The sequence below is a fragment of the Pelophylax lessonae genome (genome assembly GCF_965119305.1).
Source record: "Pelophylax lessonae genome assembly, chromosome: 6".
NCBI lineage: Eukaryota > Metazoa > Chordata > Amphibia > Anura > Ranidae > Pelophylax > Pelophylax lessonae.
This window is the reverse complement of record NC_138773.1, coordinates 330102235-330127581: the sequence shown is the minus strand read 5'-3', so window position 1 is coordinate 330127581 and position 25347 is coordinate 330102235. Positions and strand designations below refer to the sequence as shown.

Genomic DNA, 25347 nt, shown 5'->3' with positions numbered 1-25347 from the left:
GCAGAGGCTTGTATGGAAGAGGAGGATAATGGAGGGCAGGAGAGTGCAGATGGATTTGAACAGTGGAAAGTGGTAATGGATTTAAGAGGAGGACGACATTAGGAAGGAAGGAAGGAGAGTGGGCATGGATGGAAGAGGGGAAAACCGAGGAGAGGAAACTGGGGATGAAGCAAAGGAGAAGGGAAATGACAAATGGGAGGATAGTGGAGATGGATGAATGGGTATTGGACGCAAAAGGAGGAGGAGGGTAATGACAGGAGTAAAAATGTTGGGAATTGTTTGAAGAGAAGGAAGAGGAGGATGGCAGAGGTGGGGACAATGGGGGTGGATGGAAGAGGAGGAAAATAATATTGTAGAGGATGACCCATTATCTCAATGTGTGATTCTGGAGATTTTAACTTTCTGCAGTTGTCCAGCCCATAATATTGTTAATCTTTCCGTGCACGTTTGATGATCGGTGATGGGAACACGGCTTTCTTTTATCACCTATTCTGCTTATTGTCATCCCTGTCCTTTCTATCTTGCAGCATTCTTCGGGACGGTGACAAACCCATCACTCGGGGTTCATGAAATGAAGATCGGATCTGTCACTTATCAGGTGAAGACCGGTGATATAACGAAAGAGGAGACCGAAGTCATTGTAAATTCTTCCAACCAAAACTTCACTCTGTGCACAGGTGATTTATCCTGACCCCGAAATTAAGATATCAGATTATAGATTACAATTCATTCATGCAAAAATCCAGAAAAATTGTAAGGGTTCGCAATATTTTTCCTAAGTCATAGAAGGAACACAGGTGGGTAGTATAGATAATAAGATGCATACAGTGATCCAATGATGAGAATAGCATAAAAAACTACAACCTTTTCTGGGGAAAGGAGTGTGAAGAGCGCACTTTAAGGCTTTAGAGTTGATTGGGGTGTGGAGGGAATCCCAGAGAAGTTCTAGGTGGAGGAGTGTGGGGACGTGGTTGGAGAAGAGGGGGAGGACATGTGCAGGCTATGGGAATGTATAGTGGCATCAGAGTGTGAAGGGCTTTGTAGGAGTGGAAAGCCTTGAAGATGAAGGAATCTAAATTTTGGTTGGCTCAGTTCTTTATTAGGTTGACATATGGGCCAATTTACAAAGCTACCATTCCAGGATAAAGGATACTTATTTTCAAAAAGTTATTTTCAGTTGAATCCAATAAAAATAGAACATTTCAGTCAAATGGCTTAATAAGGATACTTAACCTTGTGTTGAAACTCAGTGAATTGAGTCTCCTTGTGTTTTATATTTTTATTTGTAGGAGTTTCAAAAGCAATTCTAGAAGCTGCTGGACCGTCTGTTGTATCATCAGCTGCAGCGCTGGGTAAAGTTCTGAACTGGACCATCGTTGTTTTATTCTTTACTTTTGCATGTGTACAGAATAGACAATGCACCAACAGAACATATCAGATGTAGGGAAGATATAGAGGGAAATGTGTTTCAAGTATTGCCAGTAAAGGCCATGACAGGGACATTTTTATATGCCGATGAAGGCTCTCATTTATCCAAGTCATGGTATAGGTTGGCCTTGTTTATTTAGACTTGTTCTGTTGAAGATGTTTTGTCGCTTCTCCAACTCACTTCTTGGGTTCTAATGAGTGTCAGGAATATACCCCGGTATTTTTACCCACACAGGTAACAATGGAATGTGTCAATGCAGATGTTGATTGTTCAAGAATAGGACGGGAGGTGTAAAAGTTGTGGAACCCCCCCCCATGTTCTAGTTGTTTAATCTTATACTTACAGTCAGGGAGTCTTCATAGGTGTTACCAGTGCTATATTTTGGCCTAGGCCACCAAGGCCCAGGCCTAGGGCAGCACTTTGCAGGGGGGCGTCAAAAAAGCCCCCTCCACCTTAGACTCTATTGGCCACTAGTTGCTAGAGCTGCCTTCTCACCCCCCCCCCTCTCTCTCTCACCTACCCTCTCTCTCTCTCTTTCTCTCTTATCCCCCTCTATCATCCTCGTTCTCTCTCTCATCCCCCTCTCTCTCTCTCATCCTCTCTCTCTTATTCCCCCTCTCTCATCCCCCCTCTCTCATCCCCCCTCTCTCACCCCCTCTCTCTCCCTCACATCCCCCTCTCTTTCTCTCTCTCATAACCCCTCTCTTTCTCTCTCTCATCCCCCCTCTCTCATCTCCCCTCACTCTTTCTCTCTCACCCTCTCACTCTCTCATCCCCCCTTTCCCTCTCACCCCCCTCTCTCTCTGTCTCTAATCCCCTCTCTCACCCCCTCTCTCTCTCTCATCCGCCCTCTCTCTCTCTCACCCCCCTCTCTTTCTCTCCCTCCTCCCACCCCCTCTCACCCCCCTCTCATGAGATCTCAGGGGTTCATGCTGGGACTTGTAGTCTTTCAATTTTGGAGGGAGTCACATCCATTAAAAAGGAAGGAGTGGGTTACATTTACATAGGAGGGGGAGGGGGCGCCCATTTTAGTCTTGCCTAGGGCAGCACAAAACTAAAATACACCACTGGGTGTTACCTATCTGATTGACTGGGCTGAAGGTGTAAATTCTTGTTGAATTGCTGGGGAAGAAATGTTAAAGTGATATTTTATGTGGAAGACAAATTCTGTTGAAAGTCCCCACCCTTGTTCAGAGATGGTTGTGCCAGAGGGCCCCTTTCACATGTCTTCCAAACCAATTGTCCTTTCTGTCCAAAAAATGTGCTCCTCATTGTCCTCAAAAGAATTTCCATTTACCTTCAGGAAAATACCCCTACTGGGTCTTCTGTAGAATTTGCCCATCTATGTTGGCCATCCTAACATCTCTACTTCTTGCAAAAGGACAATAATTAACACTTTCAGCCCTGAATTCAAAAGGTTTAGCACTAATGCAGACCAAAGATAGGATTATGTAAGGTGGAATTTAATAATTGAACAGGGATGGGGCCTTCAACACCATCTGTCTTCCACATATATTGCTGTTTTAACATCTCTGCCCGGATGACTTGACAACAAATCATATCTTTGTTAATCAAACGTTAACACCTATGCAGACTTCCTGACATCAAGGATGGGATTATTTAGCTAGAACAGTCAACATCTGCCTTGACCCATTCCATGGTAATAGTGGTGCTGTTTCTACCTGTGTGAATTGTACACAGACATATTGTCAATCCTTTTGGGGTGTATACCCTATATAGCTACATTACTGGCTACATTTGTATAAGTTTCCATTTCTGACAGGTTCCCAACCTCATAAGGGATACATTGTCACCGGACCTGGAAACCTCAGACAGTGCAAACTGATTCTCCATGTGATAGGACCACAACATCCAACATCCACCAAGAAAATAGTCCTGGATGCCCTGAAGACGTGTGAGGAGAATCAGGTCTCCTCTGTCACCTTCCCGGCCTTGGGAACAGGTACGATGAAAGCATTACAGACAGTTCTGCCATGTATGGTACCATATAATCTAATTCTTATGGGTCAACCTTTGTCAAGGGTGCGATTCCCAAAAACCTTTAAGTAGGTTTAGCCGTCATCCCAGGGAAATATTTTTGGAAAGAGATTGGTGCCTCAAGCCAGGTAAGTTTGGGACTTTATGGGCTAGTACAACAAGGTTGTGTGATTATATACAATTTATTGAAAAAGGTTTGACAACATAAATATAATAGTCAACATAATAGGTGTGTGGGTTATAGACCTATACGTGATAGACAGTAAGTACCTCAAGGTTACACATATATGTAAGACATAAATCATGCCCAAAATACCTATTATTATTATCACATATTTTATACCACAGCAGCAGTGCCCACTTTCAATTCCTGTGTGAAATTAAAGGATCAGAAGCAAAATTGGGCAGGGCAATAACTTCACAACACGAAGCAGATATCCTACAGGATGACCTGGACAAAATAACGGAGTGGGCAACGATATGTCAAATGAGGTTTAATGTGGAGAAGTGTAAGGTTTTGCACTTGGGGACTAAAAACATAAAAACACAATACACGTTAGGAGGGGAACCCTTGGGGGAATCAAAAATGGAGAAAGATCTGGGAGTCTTGGTTGATGATAGATTAGGAAATAGCATGCAATGTCAAGCGGCAGCTGCCAAAGCCAACAGAATATTAGCATGCATAAAGAAAGGGATGTATTCCAGAGATAAGACTATAATCCTTCCACTTTATAAAACTCTGGTCCGACCGCATCTGGAGTATTCTGTCCAGTTCTGGTCGCCAGTCCTCAGGAGGGATGTGTTGGAGCTGGAGAGAGTCCAGAGAAGGGCAACTAAACTAATTAGGGGATTGGAGGACCTTGACTATGAAGAGCGTCTACAATCGCTCGATTTATTCTCCCTGGAGAAGAGACGTCTGAGGGGGGACATGATAGCAATTTATAAATATCTTAATGGGGATCCCAGCTTAGAAAAAAAGCTGTTCATTCGAAGGGATTGCATGAGGACTCGAGGGCATACAATGCGATTAGAGGAGAAGCGTTTTAACCTCAGGCAACGCGGGGGGTTCTTTACTGTTAGGGCAACAAGATTGTGGAATTCTCTACCACAGGAGGTGGTTTCTGCGGGTAGTATGGGGGCTTTCAAAAGACTCTTAGACTTACATCTCAAGGATCAGAACATTCAGGGGTATGTGAGATGATTACAGCCACACACACCTACACAGGTTGAACTAGATGGACTATTGTCTTTATTCAACCTCACCTACTATGTAACTATGTAACTATGTAACTATGTAAGCAAGGTTTCAAGAGCAGGCCCCCCCTTTTAACAAGTATGTATATTATTATGCGACCAATGGAAATTTCCCACGGGAAGCATAATATTTACTAACCATTTATCTACTATGCCTACAGATATGGTGGACAAAACTTTCTTGACAAAGGCAATATGCCGAAACACGTAGGAAAACCCAGGATATTTCTCCCTACAGATCCCACGCTGAAATCGTGGACGGATAGAGAGATATACCACTGTCACCATATCACCAATTTTCCTCCTTGAGTCACTATCACTTATGGGTCTATAACCCACACACCTATTATGTTGACTATTATATTTATGTTGTCAAACTTTTTTCAATAAATTGTATATAATCACACAACCTTGTTGTTCTAGCCCATAAAGTCCCAAACTTACCTGGCTTGAGGCACCAATCTCTTTCCAAAAATGGGTCAACCTTTTTCTTGCTTCGCCCATTGGGCATGCACCAATAATGTTACTCCCACTCATGTGCACTGCGCATTATCTCAGCACCCGGCTCCATTCCCAGCATCTGTAAGATAAAAGGACTGTACACTTTATACTGGGCATGTGCCGCACACAGTGTACAGATTACATCATTTCTAACCGGTAAATTAAAGAGTTTTTTGGAAGAAAAGATTTATAACATCTCCTCTACAGACCTGACTTAGATTTACTTTAACTGTGAGGTTTGTTTTCCACCTGCTGTGATGTTACTGAAATCTCTTATGAAAAGCACAATTTATTCCATTCTCCTGCAAATAATCCAGAGATGATAATAATAATAAACTTTATTTTATATAGCGCCTTTAACCACTTTATCTTTAACCAGATTTTGCTGTCTTACGTCTGGGCCACTTTTTGCGATTCGGCACTGTGCGAATTTAACTGACAATTGCGCGGTCTTGCGACGCTGGACCCAAAAGAAATTTACGTCCTTTTTTCCCCACAAACAGAGCTTTCTTTTGGTGGTATTTGATCACCTGTGTGATTTTTACTTTTTGCGCTATAAACAAAAAAAAAGCGACAATTTTGAAAAAATAACAATATTTTTCACATTTTTTTATATGAAATTCCCCCCAAAAAAATGTAAAAATCCAAATTTTTTATCATTTTAGGCCAATTTGTTTTCTGCTACCTATGTTTGGTAAAAAAAAATCGCAATAGGCGTATTTTGTTTGGTTTGCGCAAAAGTTATTGCGTTTACTAAGGGAAAGATTTCTATAATTTTTGGTGGGTTTTTTTTTAACGAGTAATGGCGGCGATCTGCGATTTTTTTTTTTTTTTTTTTTGCGGGACTGCGACATTGCGGTGGACAGATCGGACCCTTGACTGACATTTTTGACACTTTTGGGGGTACCAGTGACATTACTGCAGTAATCAGTGCTATAAATATGCACTGTTACTGTAACAATGACACTGGCAGGGAAGGGGTTAATGTATGCCTGGTGCTTACTGACGTGTGTGGGGGGAGGTGACTGAGTGACACAGGGACAGATCGCATGTTGAGCTATGCTGAACCCTGCAATCTGACCCTGCCTGTCACTTCAGAGATCCGCCCGCTGTGTTTACACAAGCAGGCGGATCTCCAGACTCGATTCCCAGACGATCGGGGAAGAGCAGCGGCGATCACCGCCGCTCCTCCCCTGGCCCGACTCCCGATGTGACTGAAAACAGCGGGAGCGCGCCTCCGGCCACGCGTGCGTGCCGCAGAGAAGGGGGAGTGTCTGCCGACGTAGGTCTGTGTATTATAGCATAGGACGCAGCCAGCAATGACTCTCCAGTGTATGATAGAATAGGACGCAGCCAGCAATGACTCTCCAGTGTATTATAGCATAGGACGCAGCCAGCAATGACTCTCCAGTGTATGATAGCATAGGACGCAGCCCAGCAATGACTCTCCAGTGTATTATAGCATAGGACGCAGCCCAGCAATGAGTCTCCAGTGTATGATAGCATAGGACGCAGCCAGCAATGACTCTCCAGTGTATGATAGTATAGGACACAGCCCAGCAATGACTCTCCAGTGTATGATAGCATAGGACGCAGCCCAGCAATGACTCTCCAGTGTATGATAGCATAGGACGCAGCCAGCAATGACTCTCCAGTGTATGATAGTATAGGACACAGCCAGCAATGACTCTCCAGTGTATGATAGCATAGGACGCAGCCCAGCAATGAGTCTCCAGTGTATGATAGCATAGGACGCAGCCAGCAATGACTCTCCAGTGTATGATAGTATAGGACACAGCCCAGCAATGACTCTCCAGTGTATGATAGCATAGGACGCAGCCCAGCAATGACTCTCCAGTGTATGATAGCATAGGACGCAGCCAGCAATGACTCTCCAGTGTATGATAGTATAGGACGCAGCCAGCAATGACTCTCCAGTGTATGATAGTATAGGACACAGCCCAGCAATGACTCTCCAGTGTATGATAGCATAGGACGCAGCCCAGCAATGACTCTCCAGTGTATGATAGCATAGGACACAGCCAGCAATGACTCTCCAGTGTATGATAGCATAGGACACAGCCAGCAATGACTCTCCAGTGTATGATAGCATAGGACGCAGCCAGCAATGACTCTCCAATGTATGATAGTATAGGACACAGCCCAGCAATGACTCTCCAGTGTATGATAGCATAGGACGCAGCCCAGCAATGACTCTCCAGTGTATGATAGCATAGGACACAGCCAGCAATGACTCTCCAGTGTATGATAGCATAGGACACAGCCAGCAATGACTCTCCAGTGTATGATAGCATAGGACGCAGCCAGCAATGACTCTCCAATGTATGATAGCATAGGACGCAGCCCAGCAATGACTCTCCAGTGTATGATAACATAGGACGCAGCCCAGCAATGACTCTCCAGTGTATGATAGCATAGGACACAGCCAGCAATGACTCTCCAGTGTATGATAGCATAGGACGCAGCCCAGCAATGTTTCTCTAGTGTATGATAGCATAGGACGCAGCCAGCAATGACTCTCCAGTGTATGATAGCATAGGACGCAGCCCAGCAATGACTCTCCAGTGTATGATAGCATAGGACACAGCCAGCAATGACTCTCCAGTGTATGATAGCATAGGACGCAGCCCAGCAATGTTTCTCTAGTGTATGATAGCATAGGACGCAGCCCAGCAATGTTTCTCTAGTGTATGATAGCATAGGACGCAGCCAGCAATAACTCTCCAGTGTATGATGGCATAGGACGCAGCCCAGCAATGTTTCTCTAGTGTATGATAGCATAGGACGCAGCCAGCAATGACTCTCCAGTGTATGATAACATAGGAAACAGCCAGCAATGACTCTCCAGTGTATGATAGCATAGGACGCAGCCAGCAATGACTCTCCAGTGTATGATAGCATAGGACGCAGCCCAGCAATGACTCTCCAGTGTATGATAGCATAGGACGCAGCCCCAGCAATGACTCTCCAGTGTATGATAGCATAGGACGCAGCCAGCAATGACTCTCCAGTGTATGATAGAATAGGACGCAGCCCAGCAATGACTCTCCAGTGTATGATAGCATAGGACGCAGCCAGCAATGACTCTCCAGTGTATGATAGCATAGGAGGCAGCCCAGCAATGACTCTCCAGTGTATGATAGCATAGGATGCAGCCAGCAATGACTCTCCAGTGTATGATAACATAGGACGCAGCCAGAAATGACTCTCCAGTGTATGATAGCATAGGACGCAGCCCAGCAATGACTCTCCAGTGTATGATAGCATAGGACGCAGCCCCAGCAATGACTCTCCAGTGTATGATAACATAGGACGCAGCCAGAAATGACTCTCCAGTGTATGATAACATAGGACGCAGCCCAGCAATGACTCTCCAGTGTATGATAGCATAGGACGCAGCCAGCAATGACTCTCCAGTGTATGATAGCATAGGACGCAGCCAGCAATGACTCTCCAGTGTATGATAGCAGAGGACGCAGCCCCAGCAATGACTCTCCAGTGTATGATAGTATAGGACGCAGTCCAGCAATGACTCTCCAGTGTATGATAACATAGGACGCAGCCAGCAATGACTCTCCAGTGTATGATAGCATAGGATGCAGCCAGCAATGACTCTCCAGTGTATGATAGCATAGGATGCAGCCAGCAATGACTCTCCAGTGTATGATAGCATAGGACGCAGCCAGCAATGTTTCTCCAGTGTATGATAGCATAGGACGCAGCCCAGCAATGACTCTCCAGTGTATGATAGCATAGGACGCAGCCCAGCAATGACTCTCCAGTGTATGATAGCATAGGACGCAGCCAGCAATGACTCCCCAGTGTATGATAGCATAGGACACAGCCAGCAATGACTCTCCAGTGTATGATAACATAGGACAAAGCCCAGCAATGACTCTCCAGTGTATGATAGCATAGGACGCAGCCAGCAATGACTCTCCAGTGTATGATAGCATAGGACGCAGCCAGCAATGACTCTCCAGTGTATGATAACATAGGACGCAGCCCAGCAATGACTCTCCAGTGTATGATAGCATAGGACACAGCCAGCAATGACTCTCCAGTGTATGATAACATAGGACGCAGCCAGCAATGTTTCTCCAGTGTATGATAGCATAGGACACAGCCCAGCAATGACTCTCCAGTGTATGATAACATAGGACGCAGCCAGCAATGTTTCTCCAGTGTATGATAGCATAGGACACAGCCAGCAATGACTCTCCAGTGTATGATAGCATAGGACGCAGCCAGCAATGTTTCTCTAGTGTATGATAGCATAGGACGCAGCCAGCAATGACTCTACAGTGTATGATAGCATAGGACGCAGCCAGCAATGACTTTACAGTGTATGATAACATAGGACACAGCCAGCAATGACTCTACAATGTATGATAGCATAGGACGCAGCCAGCAATGTTTCTCAAGTGGAAAAAAGATGTTCTGACAACATTTTGTACATGTGGATAAAAGGTTAAAGTAGCATCAAATATCACCCCTAGAATTTTTCAATTTAGAGTGAAGCTCATGTACAGAGCCATCTATAGATAAACTATTAGGAATTACCGTACATAATTGATGGGGGGTGCCAACAAGCATGACTTCTCTTCTAAACTGTGAGAAGACTGAAGCAGCCAAAGTGGAATCCGGTAGAATCCGAGATGAAGGTCATTGTCACAGCAATAGAATCAGGAACAAAACCCTCCTGCTTGTAGGCAGGCGCTCATCTAACCTCTGAAAGACCTACAAATCTAAATAGGTGAGTGTTTTACTTCCTGTGTCCTCCATAGCAATCTATTATGAGAGGTTCCCACTATTCCTGCAAGGAATTCCTGGGTCTACACACCTGCTGTGCTGATTATGAGGGGTTCCCACCATCCCTGTGCTGAGTTCCTGGGTCTGTAAACCTGCTGTGTCCATTATGAGGGATTCCCACCATTCCTGCAAGGAATTCCTGGGTCTACACACCTGCTGTGCTGATTATGAGGGGTTCCGACCTTCCCTGAGCTGAGTTCCTGGGTCTGTACACCTGCTGTGTCCATTAGGAGGGGTTTCCACCATTCCTGTACTGAGTTCCCAGGTCTTTACACCCGCTGGACCCATTATGAGGGGTTCCCACCATCTCTGAACACATGCTGTGCCCATTATGAAGGGTTCTCTCCAACTCTGCATTATGTTGTGGGTGGAGCTTCGTCTGATGCCGGCTTTCTATAGCAGAATATCTGGAGGTCAGGTGTCTATAAGTAATGTTTTTCACCGTTATATTTAATGAAGGAAAGGTTACATTTTAGGGTCAGTAGATATCTTTGTTAAACATTTTCTCTGTTTGATACAGGTGCGGGGAGATTAGCCGCCTCCGCAGTGGCCGACTCAATCCTCGATGGTTTGGTGGAGTTCATCAAATCTAAATCGGTCCGCTCTCTTCAGACGGTGAAAGTGGTTCTATTCCAGCAACCTATGCTGAATGATTTCTACATGAGCATGAAGAAGAGAGAGGGAACCGCGCTGCCCGAGGCCAAATCCTTCTTCACTAAATTCACCGGTGAGTGGGGTGTGGGTTCGGGATGGCCGACTAAACAAGAAAGGGAAAAAAAAATATTCTGTATGTAGAAGGAGCTCAGGATCCTGAAATCCTTGAAGAGAATTGGAGGAAGAACCAATTGAAGTGCTACAGACCAGATCAATGATAGATTGTTTGCAAATTCAAAGCATTTTGGGGCTGTAACTCCATGCCTTTCATTAGGGCTTAAAGAAGAAGTCTCATGAGCAATGAAAACTGCTGGTCTGATGATTAGAAATACTTTTCTTGGAATGTTGAAAAATTGTGCTATTACTGCCTGTCAGCTCCCCCCCATCAGAAGCCCAATAGGTGGGTGTTCCTAATTGGTAGATCAAACAGAGCTCTGTTGCTTAGCCCCCCCCCTACGCATTTCAGGCACATCTCTTCGGGCCCCTGACATCATTATCACTGATCTTTTCTGCTCTGTTGCCCCTGCCCCCTCTATTGTCAACGTGCATCTTGGCTACACCTATCAGGTGTGCTGATGTCATCATCACTGGTCTAGTGTGCTCCATTGTTCCAGCCTTATCTGCTGTCTCTACGCATTTCAGGTGCACCTGTCATATGCGCTGAAGCCATATCTTGTCCACTCTGTCCAGACCCCACTGCTGTCAAGGTGCTCTGAGGGGCACCCCACAGCACCCTCCCCATGTTGAGGGCAAGTGGCCTGGTATGGTTCAGGAGGGGGGGCCCCTGCTCGTCTCCCCCTTATCCTGTTCAACCAGGCTGCTTGCTCGGATAAGGGACCCCACGCCATTTTTTTTCATGTTTTTTATCTGTATTGCGGGGAGCCGACAATACATTACAGCCTCGAACAAGTTTAAATTATATTTTTTCCTTTAGAAATGTCAGTATTGCTGCAGCAGGCTCCATACATCGTACAGATGCACCGCTTTATAGGCACATTAAGGAGACCCCCCCAGGCACAATATTTAAAGGAATTTTTCATTTTTATTGTTTAACTTTAAGCATCATTAAAATCAATGCTCCTGTAAAAACAATTGTTTTAAATAAAAATGTTTGCAATGGTACATGTCCCCCAGGGCAGTACCCAGACCCCCATACACCTTTTTTGGGCAATAACTTGCATTTAAGCCTTTAAAATTAGGACTTTTGTCCCACTGGTTTGGCGTTCTGACTTCATTATGTTTTCTTGTTAGGCCATCGCTACTGCCTCAATTGTGGGCAGTGCTTTATGTGTGCTGGTATGCACTGGTACTCAGTACCGGCACTTCCAAATATGGCTCTTGAACATACCACCACCTCTCCGTGCGCCTTAGCGTACCAGTACGCTCATTTTGGACATCTGCGCCCTCAATTGCCCCCCCCCCCCAAGAATATTTCCAACTCCAGAGCCAGATCAGTCACCACCAGTGAGTCCCCCTGCTCCAGAGTCCCAGCCCAGGCCAGGGGGGGGTGCTCTGTGGGGACCCTGATGTGGGGTGGGGGGGGGACAAAATTTATAGGCTATAGTAGAGCACCGACACCTCTTTTGGGCCACTTAAAGCACTGATTGTGGGAAGAATGTCAGTTTGTACATACGATACTTCTGCTATGTTGAACTTTTTTTTTTGCAAATCCTTGCTGTTTGTTTGATAGTTCTTATGCAGTTCTATTGTTATCTTCTCTGAAAACTCAATAAAAACCATTAAAAGACTTTTGATTTTTCATGTTCAAGTCCCATAGACTTCAATGGAGTTTGCATGTTCGAACAAACTTTTCCCCTGTTCGCGGTGTACTGGTGCGAACCGAACCGGTGGGTGTTCGGCTCATCACTAGCCATGATGAAGGAGTTACAGCCCCAGAAATGCATTGGTTTTGCTAACAATATATCATTGGAATAGAATATCATGGTGTGTCACTTCAGTTGCACTCTTACTTATCCCTATCACAACTCAAGGTTATCATGAAAGCCCTTCAGTATCCCGAAGATGACAACCCAGTATTCAGATTCCTTATATTTACACCATTGTCATACTATAATGCCAACAATAATAGAAAACAAACACAGGGGTACATCTGGACATTTAGTGATTGGAATTTCATCTACTGTAATCAGTGAAGCAATAAATATTAAAAGGACTTTATACAGAACATCTAAAATGTTACCCAAACCTGGTCTACATCCCATTCATAAACTATCTGTTCACAATTCATTTTTCCACTTTTAGAGCAGTTTTGTGACGCCATTTTCTCTTTTCTTCCTCTGTAGAATTTTTTAGGCCACCAAAAGCACAGAAGCGAGTTCAGAAGCTCACCGCCTTTCAGTTGATGGATGGCATTGAGCCTGTGGTGTTCAGCTTGTGTGCAGAAGATAAAAGGAGCGTGGACAGGACGAAGGCTTGGCTACAGCAGATGATAGACAGTGAGCAGGCAGAGAAGGTGATCAGAGAGGAATGTATCTCCGAATTAGAAGAAGCCGAGGTGCAGAAGATCTCCGACCTCCAGAAAAAGTTTCAGGTCTCTGTCATTTACAAACCATCCGACCCCTCAATCCAGATTGTGGGCCTCACCCGGGATGTCTTACCTGTGTCTGGGGAGATTGAAACGATTATAAACCGGGTAAAAGACAGAAAGAACCGGGAGCGGGCAGCAGAGCTCACAGGGAAACTGGTGGAATGGAGATATAGCAATGGAGGAACTATGGTTCCTATCGACAAGATGACAAACTTGGAGCTGGAAGAGGCAAAAAATGACAACAAGGCCCAGACCACAATCCAGATCCAAGGACACCAATATACTGTCAGTTTACAAGGAGAAACGGCCACAGACAGGCATGGGAACCAAATTCAGATCCAACGTGTTGTGAAACATGGTAATATGACTTTTATTGTTTATTTAATGGCACCAACATACAGGGGCAGACTGGCAACTTTAGGTCAAGGGGGCAAGTACAAACCAGAGGCCCATGGTGCAGTGACTCGATCCCCCTCCCACTTTCCCTCACCACCCCTCCCAACCCTTATCCTGACCCAAATTCCAAGCTGAAGCCCTGCTCCAGATACTCTCTAAATAACGGCTGAATCCGGGTTCCTGACTTGACCAGAAGAGGGCGGTGGGGGGGAGCTGGGATAGCTCAGTTGGGGCTGGCCAGGGCAGAAGAGTCTCCAGTGGGGCATAGAACCGGCCTCTGCTCAGACACAGTTTATACCGTCTATGCTGGGGGGGGGGGCTGAGCTTTGTCCTTGTCTTCAACCCGCACTCAGTAGGTCAGTGATGGGGGCTTTTTGCTTCTCTTCACCAGGAATCCTTTAGGCATGTCTGTGGCAGAAGCAGTGCAGCCTTTTTACAGGACTTCAGAGCGGCCCAGGGGGCAATTTCCCCCTGGCCCAGTCCTCCCCTGCCAACATATTCCACACTAATGGGCTTCATCCGCAGGGGGAAGGATCAGAAATGACCAAGATAGATATGATATATCGGATGCAGCACCTTCCAAAAGTATATTCTGTGCTAATTCTTCCATTGTATTTTATAAATTCAACCAAAAACTACAGCTGTCATTACATGGAAGAGTCACCTCAACCAAGACAGCTGTAGCGTTACTTCCACAGGAGATACTGGATTGGCATGGGCTCTCCCCTTACTAGTGGTTGCTTGCTTAGGGAGATAATTCGGTTTCAATCAATTTACTGCTTCAGAAGTTGATTTGCTCAACTAGCTGTGGGGAGAGGATTAGAGGTACAGAAAAATATCCCAGTCTTTCCTATGTCATCAATGGTCATGGATGGTGGTTAAGTAGCAATCACCCAGTAATATTAAAGTTGAAGGTGGTCTTAATGTTTTGGCCTCCTCCTAAACACAAAGAGCAGCTGATGGCCCGATTCTATCAATAGTACCCTCCCAATAACACCAGACCATTTAGAAGTGACTATTGGTGGTCCTAATAATCTAGCAGTAGGCTGTCAATAGCAATTGGTAATATGACCCTATGCAAGCAGTTACAGGTATCTTTAAGGGCTGAGTAATGAGGCCTCCATGAAATGACCACTCAGCAGCAAGGTCCCCTAAGCTCTCTTGGACATCCTTCTGCATAGGACTCTACTGAAGATGCTCAAGCCGGCAGCCCCCTTCCCGATCCTCCAGGCCCGAACACAGGCCAACTTACAGACACAAATTCATCTAGTTCAACCAATAAAACAGAAAAAAAAAATACAACCCTAATATACACAATCCTCTACTCACAGTTGAACCAGAGGAAAGCAAAAAAAAAAAAAAAAAAAAAAAAAAAAACAGCAAAGCATAATCCAATTTGCTCCGGGGGGGGCAATCAGATATTTTCTGTATCAACTTTACCCTATTAATGTTAGTGCCCAGTTATATTATGTACATTTAGGAAGTAATCCAGGCCTTTTTTTAAAGCAATCTAGTGAGCTGGCCAGAACCGCCTCTGGAGGGAGTCTATTCCATATTTTCTGAGCTCTTACTGTGAAGAAACCTTTCCGTATTTGGAGATTAAATCTGTTTTCCTCTAGACGTAAAGAGCGCCCCCTTGTCCTCTGTGATGACCTTAAAGTGAGCAACTCAACATCAAGTTCACTATATGGACCCCTTATGTATTTATACATGGAGATCATATCCCCCTTATGTATTTATACATGGAGATCATATCCCCCTTATGTATTTATACATGGAGATCATATCCCCCCCTTATGTATTTATACATGGTGATCATATCCCCCCTTATGTATTTATACATGGAGATCATATCCCCCCTTATGTATTTATACATGGTGATCATATCCCCCCTTATGTATTTATACATGGAGATCATATCCCCCTTATATATTTATACATGGAGATCATATCCCCCCTTAATCTCCTCCGGAGAGAATAAATTCAGTTCCTCTAATCTCTCCTCATAGCTGAGCTCCTCCATGCCTCTTATTAGTTTGGTTGCCCTTCTCTGCACTTTCTCCAGTTCCCTGATATCCTTTCTGAGAACTGGAGCCCAAAACTGAACTGCATATTCCAGATGAGGTCTTACTAATGATCTGTACAGGGGCAAAATGATATCTCTCTCTCTGGAGTCCATGCCTCTCTTATACAAGTAAGCATTTTGCTTGCTTTAGAAACCGCTGCTTAGCATTGCATGCTATTATTAAGCTTAGGATCTACCAGAACACCCAGATCCTTCTTTGCTATGGATTCCCCCAGATCCTTCGCCACTATGGATTCCCCCAGATCCTTCTCCGCTATGGATTCCCCCAGATCCTTCTCCACTATGGATTCCCCCAGATCCTTCTTCACTATGGATTCCCCCAGATCCTTCTCCACCATGGATTCCCCCAGATCCTTCTCCACTATGGATTCCCCCAGATCCTTCTCCGCTATGGATTCCCTCAGATCCTTCTCCGCTATGGATTCTCCCAGATCCTTCTCCACTATGGATTCCCCCAGATCCTTCAACGCTATAGATTCCCCCAGATCCTTCTCCGCTATGGATTCCCCCAGATCCTTCTCCGCTATGGATTCCCCCAGATCCTTCTCCGCTATGGATTCCCCCAGATCCTTCTCCGCTATGGATTCCCCCAGATCCTTCTCCGCCATGGATTCCCCCAGATCCTTCTCCGCCATGGATTCCCCCAGATCCTTCTCCGCTATGGATTCTCCCAGTTCTACTCCCCCTAGTATGTATGATGCATGCATATTCTTAACTCCCAAGTGCATAACTTTACATTTATCAACATTAAACCTCATTTGCCACATAGTTGCCCAATGAAACAGAGCATTGAGGTCAGCTTGTAAGTTGAAAGATCCTGTAAGGACATTATTCCACTGCAATGCTTGGTGTCCTCTTCTAAGACTGAAATCCCAGACCCGATATCATTTGTAAATATAATAAAAAGTCCCAACACTGAACCTTATGGTACACCACTAATAACACTGAACCTTGGGGTACACCACTAATAACCTTACACCATTCAGAATATGAATCCTTAACCACTACTCCATGAATTCCGGCCTTTTGCCAGTTTTCTATCCATTTACAAACTGATTTTTCCAGCCTGTAGACTTTACCTTACACATTAGCCGTGTGTGGGGAACTGTGTTACACGCTTTTGCAAAATCCAAGTATAGCACGTCCACAGCCACCCCTCTGTCCAAGTATACCACGTCCACAGCCATCCCTCTGTCCAAGTATACCACGTCCACAGCCATCCCTCTGTCCAAGTATACCACGTCCACAGCCATCCCTCTGTCCAAGTATACCACGTCCACAGCCACCCCTCTGTCCAAGTATACCACGTCCACAGCCACCCCTCTGTCCAAGTATACCACATCCACAGCCACCCCTCTGTCCAAGTATACCACGTCCACAGCCACCCCTCTGTCCAAGTATACCACGTCCACAGCCATCCCTCTGTCCAAGTATACCACGTCCACAACCATCCCTCTGTTCAAGTATAACACGTCCACAGCCACCCCTCTGTCCAAGTATACCACGTCCACAGCCATCCCTCTGTCCAAGTATACCACGTCCACAGCCATCCCTCTGTCCAAGTATACCACATCCACAGCCATCCCTCTGTCCAAGTATACCACGTCCACAGCCACCCCTCTGTCCAAGTATACCACGTCCACAGCCACCCCTCTGTCCAAGTATACCACGTCCACAGCCATCCCTCTGTCCAAGTATACCACATCCACAGCCACCCCTCTGTCCAAGTATACCACATCCACAGCCATCCCTCTGTCCAAGTATACCACATCCACAGCCCCCCTCTGTCCAAGTATACCATATCCACAGCCCCCCTCTGTCCAAGTATACCATATCCACAGCCACCCCTCTGTCCAAGTATACCACATCCACAGCCACCCCTCTGTCCAAGTATACCACATCCACAGCCACCCCTCTGTCCAAGTATACCACATCCACAGCCATCCCTCTGTCCAAGTATACCACATCCACAGCCCCCCTCTGTCCAAGTATACCATATCCACAGCCCCCCTCTGTCCAAGTATACCATATCCACAGCCACCCCTCTGTCCAAGTATACCACGTCCACAGCCCCCCTCTGTCCAAGTATACCACGTCCACAGCCACCCCTCTGTCCAAGTATACCACGTCCACAGCCATCCCTCTGTCCAAGTATACCATGTCCACAGCCACCCCTCTGTCCAAGTATACCATGTCCGCAGCCACCCCTCTGTCCAAGTATAGCATGTCCGCAGTCACCCCTCTGTCCAAGTATACCACGTCCACCCCTCTGTCCAAGTATACCACATCCACAGCCACCCCTCTGTCCAAGGTTTTACTTACTTCCTCATAAAAAGAAATCAGATCATAAAGGAATCAGCTAAGATTCCTAGGGCCCTGGCACAGTGACATTCTCTCCAGGCAGCAGCCTGGCATGGAAGAACCTTCTAGAAGGTGGCTTCAAATATTTATCCTCTCCCCTCAGCTCACATCTCTGGAATAACACGCTCAGTGATTTGCCAAGGCAGAAACTTATTGATAATTGACAGCAGGCAATGGGCAGATTCTATAGCTTATAGGAGATTGTGCACCCACTGTACATTTTACTTACTGGTTTTCTCTTCGGGTCCTGACTGCACATCTTATTTTTCAGAGGGGGATTCTCATAAATTACCGTCACACTGGAAATCGATGGGTAAGACTCTTGTGATGGAAGTGGATGTTGTTCCAGGAACCCCTGAATACTCCACTGTACAGCAGAAAGTCCAGAGAACCTGCAGAAACCAAATAGTGAAGGTAACATCACCGATACATTGTGGTGAATGATGTCAGATGTCATTAATCGGATTCTGGGTGGGAGTAATGGTGTTCTGCTCATGGTGTGGGGACTGGACATACTAATATGGTCCTGGAGACTGGTGCTCTGTATGTGTTTATGGAGCAAGTGGACCCTCCATGCCACCAGGGAAAGATGTTTGACTCACCTGGAGAAGCAGGGTCATAATGTAACACCACAGTTGGATGGAAGCCTGGAAGAGGCTCCTCTGGTGATTTATAATGCAGACTGGACAGATGTAGAGTATTAAGCTGTTAGAAGCTTGCCAGAGGTCCAGAGACACATCCGCGAACAAGGGAGTGCAGGGCACTTCGGTCATCTCCCAAGGCAACAGAAGACAATATGGGAACAGAATCAGACAAGATGCACCATCAGATAGCCAACTAATCAGACAAAGTTCAGCTCAGGATTCAAACGCTTAGTCAAAGAGTACCAGACTTGTATAAAGTACTCAAAATTTCTACTTGAGTAAAAGTACAAGTGCTCGATCAAAAAGTGACTTGAGTAGAAGTGGAAGTGCTCGCAGAAAAAGTTACTTAAGTAGAAGTACTAAAGTATTCAACATTTTTTTTACTTAAGTATTGCAAGTAGTTTTTTCAAAAAAATTGCTACTTAAGTACTAAAAGTAAAAAGTATCAGTAGTTTTGAAAAAAAAATTCTACTCAAGTACTGAAAGTAGAAGTACAAGTACTGTGTTATGTAGTTATTAAAGAAAGAAGTCAAAAGTTTGAACATCATATTGTTTTTTATTATTTCAAATGATTTATTCAAATGATTAACCTAAAGGACAATCACAATTCCTTAGGCTGTAACTTTTTGTAAACAAAAAACAGATAAAGTCCCTCCCTTCCCCTTTTAAAGCCAGGGGTGGTCTCCTTCCTGAGCTTCCTCACTCTCACAGCCAGGCAGATCACTTGAAGTTGAAGGGCCAGGGGTGGAAGGTGGTGTTTTTGGTTCGTCCATCTTTTCAGCTGATCAAAAGGCAGAACAGGAGCATGCGCAGTCTTCTTAATCGCGGTTTGATTTGATTTGCTCAATTGATGATGATGTGCCAGGCCAGCTTCATCAAACCTACAACGCTTAAAGTGAAAAATGCATCAAAAACTACTAACAAAGTGGCTGTGCTAAAAATGCTAATATAGTGCCTGCAATTATATATATTCTTCTTGTATTCAAAATCATCGCCCACAGTATCAAAAATAAAGTGACATGTCTGTGCTAAATGCAGTGCAAATTATTCCCACAATGTAAATTTAATTCATATAAAATATATATGACAATACCACAATAAAATAAGTTGTGATTGTGAATAAGTTAGGTGCAAGTTTAAGTGTATAAACTAAACTTTATAACGAAAAGTCCATAACTGAATTCCAGTGTGCAATCTAAGAAGTGCTTGTCACTTGCTGTCAGATGCTTCCACCTTTCTTCTGTGATCTGCTCAAGTAAAGTGGTGGACTGGATAGCCTCTCTCTGCCTCTCACCTTAGTAGCACTGGCACTGCACTGGTTCAAAAAGCTGTCTATATTATTTTCATTATAAGAACTTGTCAGAACATGCTTCCACCACCTGTCCTTCACACTAGTAGTGCTCATTTGCTTTGCTCAAGTCAAGTGCCACTGCCAGTGGCCACTGCAGTGCAGGCACAGCCGCACAGGCAGAGGCAGGCCGCAGGAAGCACAGGCCGCACCACAACACAACACTTATGGTCCATGGACCATGGATGGTCGGATAATCATCATAGCCGTCAGTCTCACTCTTCTTGGTTCAAAAAAGCCACCCATGACCCGTGTGTATATAATATATTAATATTTTATATTGATTATTTGATTCTCAAATGGCACATTTGCCATGGCAAGGATTAGGCCCTCTCCACGGTCCACCTCACTCACCTCATAGAGAAGAAGATGAGATAACGAAGAAAATGCTCCGAGTCCCGCCGCTCGTGTCACAACTCCTCTCAGTAAGGGCCCTAAGGGGTGGAGTCTGAGTGACACACAACACGTCTAGAGGCAGAGACCTCGAGCGGGAAGACGGCAGCATGGCTCCTCCAGTGCGGTCTTAACTTGATGATCATGACAGTGATTCTTCGGGCCGCGGCGCGAGCGAGGCTGTGGGATTGATTGAATTGAGTTGTGCTGCCTACTGCTACACGCTACCTACTACTAAATTGTGAGTCAGTATATTTTATTTCATTTTTATATATAAAAGCGGTATTGTTGAGCACCACTAGCCATTAGATCTCCTGGCTGTCACTTTGTCACATGTTGGGGAATCACAGCGGCTCGGCTCCAGAAGTGGCGGGTGTCCCCGTCATCCTGCCAGGGCCGCCAAGAAGTTCATCACCTAATCTTAAGTTATTAATATTTTATGAGGAGAGGACCAATGAGATTGAGAATTGAAATAATTAAATATATATGGCTTTTTGAACCAGTGCAGTCAGTGCCACAGTGCCACCCAGACGCTATCCACCAGTGCCACCACCATTAAGTGTGTTGGTCGGTCACTCGAGCACTGAAGGAGGTGGAAGCATCTGACAAGTGAAGTGACACTTTAGATTTGCACACTGGAATTCATTTATGGACTTTTCGTTATAGATAGGTTTACACACTTCAACCTGACCTAACTTATTTCATAACTTATTTTATTGTGATTTATTGTCATATTTTATATGAATTGAATTTACTGTTACATTGTGGGAATAATTATTTTCACTGCATTTAGGCTTTAGCACATTCATGTCACTTTATTTTTCATACTGTGTGGAGTGTGGGCAGGGCACTGGGGGCAACAATGATATTATATCGATTGCACAGGCACTTTATTCGCACAGCCAAGTTGTGTTTGTTAGTAGTTTCTTGATGCACTTTAAGCGCTGTAGCACCATTTATTTGTTTGTTTCATATTTTCTTTTTATTGGAAAGATTTGGTATAGCAGCTTTTATTATAAACAGCCTTTATTTTCGTATGCGCTGATTTACAAATGACATTATACACATTTTTTTGAGCTTTATGCAACCTGCCATCTACTGTTCTGGCAGTGGTGATTTTTTTAAAAGTAACGAGTAACTATGCAGCACAAAAAAAAAATACTTGAGTAGAAGTATCGAAATCATCGAAAAAATGTAGTGAAGTAAAAGTGGAAGTAGGAGAAAAAAATTCTACTCTAGGAAAGTACAGATACCGCATTTCAGTACTTAAGTACAGTACTTGAGTGGTTCTACTTCGTTACTATACATCTCTGAAGAGTACCTATGATCAGGCAATGAGCTAGAGGTAAATATCAGATTTAGTAGTCAGGTGTGAAGGCCACAATCCACTCTCTGCAGTCTAGTGCATGAGTTATGCAGAGTCTCCAGCAGGTGACAGCAAAAAGGGCAGACAGACTGCTCTAGGATGAAGGTTCTACCAGAAGGCATATCATTTGGGTTTAGGTTCAGGTTTCGTTATAATGGTATGGTGAAAAGAACTGGGCACTTCTATACCAGAATAAGACTGGTACTATGGAATGGGAAGATAAAAACCTTCATTAGAATATTCCACCATAACATCATGTTGGAGCTTTTTGATACTTGATCTGTTGCTGTATTCTACATAGAATATGTCCTGTATAGTTGGTGGAACACTCTGGAGTTTATTGGTAGAACATTGTATACATCTGAGCCTTTGTATGTCCTGTCCTCCCAGATTCTGCGTGTACAGAACAGAGATCTCTGGCTCAACTACCAGATAAAGAAGCAGAACATCGACTCCAAGAACGGTTCCAACAACAATGAGAGAGAGCTTTTCCATGGGACCGACTTCAACTCCATCCAGCATGTCAATCATAACGGATTCAACCGGAGCTACGCAGGGAGAAACGGTGAGAGATTTCAGAGGAACAATTAATCTGGATGTCTTTCTAAATACAAATAATATAGGTGGCTTTTAATATCAATAAGAGATAAGATAGTAGACTGATGATCCAGAAGGTTGCCGAGAGCCTTGGGGATCAGAAAGGTATTTCCCTGTTGCATCAAATTGGGTCAAGCTGTATAAGGCCTATCTGTGGATCATCTGCCGGTTCTGAAGATGCAGGATCTTCATTTGTTTTTGTCTGCCGGTTGTACTCAACAGACTTTATGCTGAACACTGGAGCTGACTCTATCATATACATTCCGTAACTCATCTCCACCAGGTTTTTGTCTGTCTCCCTTGGGCAGATTTCTTCTCACTTTCAAGACTTGTGACCCCCAATCACCAATGCCCCCCAACATTAGGCAAGGGAATGGTGGTAAATCTGCACTATAGTGGCACATACAGTAATAAAAACCTTCAAATTAGGGAAGGAGAAAGGACCACCATGAGATTTGTAATAGTCCAGATAGAATTCATGGGTTGTAGAATTTTAAGAAAACTCCAACACATTTCAGCGATGTGAAGACCCCTTTAATTAGGACTTTATATTTTTAGCTGAAGGGAATCTGAATCCAAGATAAAATTCTTAAACCTGTGATTGGAGCAGATTCCTATTTTAATGACTTTATCTTGGATCCAGACTCAACGTTAGCTAAAAGTCTAAAGCTTTGATAATGGCTTAAAATATGTTGGAGTTTGTTTTTTTTTTTTTAAACAAATGAACTCTATCTAGATTATCAAGACTCTTAGTGTTGCTTTTTTCTTTTAAAGACTCTACCCCAAGGACCCAGGCTATGGCCGTGGCCCACTACTGTACTGCCTGGATCCAATAAGGATTCCAAAACTCAACTGGTATATCTGTTATGTAACGGTATCAGCCAAATGATCAGACCAGTGGTAATGTGCAATTTCTACTTTACTTAACAATGAAAACCAATGTAGATTACACAGGAGATCATGTGGACAGAGGTTTGCAGTACAGGAAGGAGGAAACAGGCATAAAACATGAAAACAAGTATATTGCAGTTCTACTAATGGCCACTAGATGGCAGCAGAGTGCTCTGAGTTCAGTTTACTGATAGGATAGAGAGCTGAAGCTTTCTCACATGTTCCAAGATGATAATCATTCATGCAGCAGACTGTGAGCTGAGGGGATTTCCTGCTGGCACAGACTTCACACAGGCACTGCTGATGCTGACTTTGGTCAGGAGGCTCTGGGGGCCGTAGATAGGACCAACCCACTGCTTGGACAGCTTCTCCACATGGACTGTAACAGAGTCCTCTCCAGTGACTGGGGCTTGGATAGATGCTGCATGCTCTTTTGCTCACTCCTGGTGGCCCACACACCAAACTGATCAGATGAGGACCCAGCACCTGGGGACAGCTCACTTGCCCAGTCACTGCTGTCCCATTAGGCAGGATCTCTCTGAGCACAGGAAGCAGGGAGGAGCTGGCATTTATACTCCCTGGGCGTGTCCTGGAACTCAGGGGATGCTGGGAGCCCAGAGGATTGTGGGGAATTGAGTTAAAGGGACTTGCACCTGAATCTGGATAAAGGGGCACACCACTACATATCTAGCTACAACATATAAATGAGTTCAGGACTACAACATATAAATGAGTCCAGGACTACACTATAAGGTAATATAAACCTGACCGAGTCTATAAACTTCCCAACACTCCGAGCAAGGGGTGTCCAAACTATGGCCCTCCAGCTGTTCAGGAACTACAATTCCCATGAGCCATTGTAAATCTCTGATATTCACAGACATAACTTGGCATGATGGGAATTGTAGTTCCTGAACAGCTGGAGGGCCATAGTTTGGACATAGATATCTCACTAATTTCAGGAGTTACACCAAGTACACTATGACTTCCTTGTCACTCCCTGTGTGCTGTGAGATGTATCTTAGGGTCCATTCCCACTATGGCCATAGAGCTGCATTTCTCAACGCTTGCCCAATGCTATAACGTGCTGAAGTCTATTGTTTCCAATTGGTTCACACCAAGTGCCAAAGGATATGAAACATGCTGTATTTTAATGCAGTACGACATATTGTGATTCCAGGCTTCACTCTTCTCTCCCATTGTACATCTTCTCTGGAACTCTCCCTTTAAGTGATATTAATGTTTGACTTTTCTTTCTTTTTGAACAGCTGCTGCTATTGGGAATGGAACTTATTTTGCAGTAAATGCAAATTACTCTGCTAGTAACACATACTCCAGACCTGATGTAAATGGACAGAAGCACATGTACCTGGCCCGCGTTCTCACCGGAGTCTACTGTGTTGGACGCCATGGAATGATAACACCTCCAGCCAAAAATACCGCCAACGCCACCGACCTCTATGACAGTGTGACGGATAACGTCCAGAATCCTTCGATGTTTGTGATATTTAATGACATCCAGGCCTACCCCGAATATCACATCATCTTCCAGTGATCTATGACTGTGTCCAGGGATCATACAAATCTCCAGGACAGCGACTCCTGAAAGTCCCTTTTGGTGTCACTTGGTCTGATCGGGATATAATATTGTCATAGTGTGGTGCCATCACTTGTCTACAGCAGCCATAAAACACTGATAAATAATTCCAGAGGAAACAAGCACACAGGGACTCATCAGTGAAGGAGCAGAGAGTGAGGAGGAGGGGAATGTCCTAGCCTCATATTGTCTATAATCTCTGGGATCTCCATGGCTCATTGCTCCACAACTTCTAATGTTCTGCACTTATTCTCTGGGACTCTGATCTTCACTCACTGAGCCTCAGACAAAGGAGAGCCAGCTGCCTCTGGCTGTGGAGGGGGATGGAATGGAGAACAAGCAAAGTTGGCCCCTATGGCATTACCAATTGCACATTTCCAATAAAGGTGTATGTATATGTATAGTATAGGTGACATGGTGGTTCAGCGGAACTCCATTGGATACCATGTAC

General features: G+C 44.6%; 1 protein-coding gene across 1 annotated transcript in view; it reads left to right on the top strand.

Moving 5' to 3' along the window:
• LOC309558833 (protein mono-ADP-ribosyltransferase PARP14-like) overlaps nucleotides 1–24893 on the top strand; it is an 85776-nt gene extending 60883 nt beyond the window's left edge. Inside the window, exons 10-17 of the mRNA XM_082261916.1 lie at nucleotides 528–677; nucleotides 1290–1352; nucleotides 3213–3392; nucleotides 10536–10742; nucleotides 12973–13575; nucleotides 18332–18474; nucleotides 22202–22376; nucleotides 24568–24893. Of these exons, the coding sequence (XP_082118042.1) occupies nucleotides 528–677; nucleotides 1290–1352; nucleotides 3213–3392; nucleotides 10536–10742; nucleotides 12973–13575; nucleotides 18332–18474; nucleotides 22202–22376; nucleotides 24568–24854 (1808 nt within the window). The 3' untranslated portion in view covers nucleotides 24855–24893. The remainder of the gene's footprint in view (nucleotides 1–527; nucleotides 678–1289; nucleotides 1353–3212; nucleotides 3393–10535; nucleotides 10743–12972; nucleotides 13576–18331; nucleotides 18475–22201; nucleotides 22377–24567) is intronic.
• The last annotated feature ends 454 nt before the right edge of the window (nucleotides 24894–25347 follow it).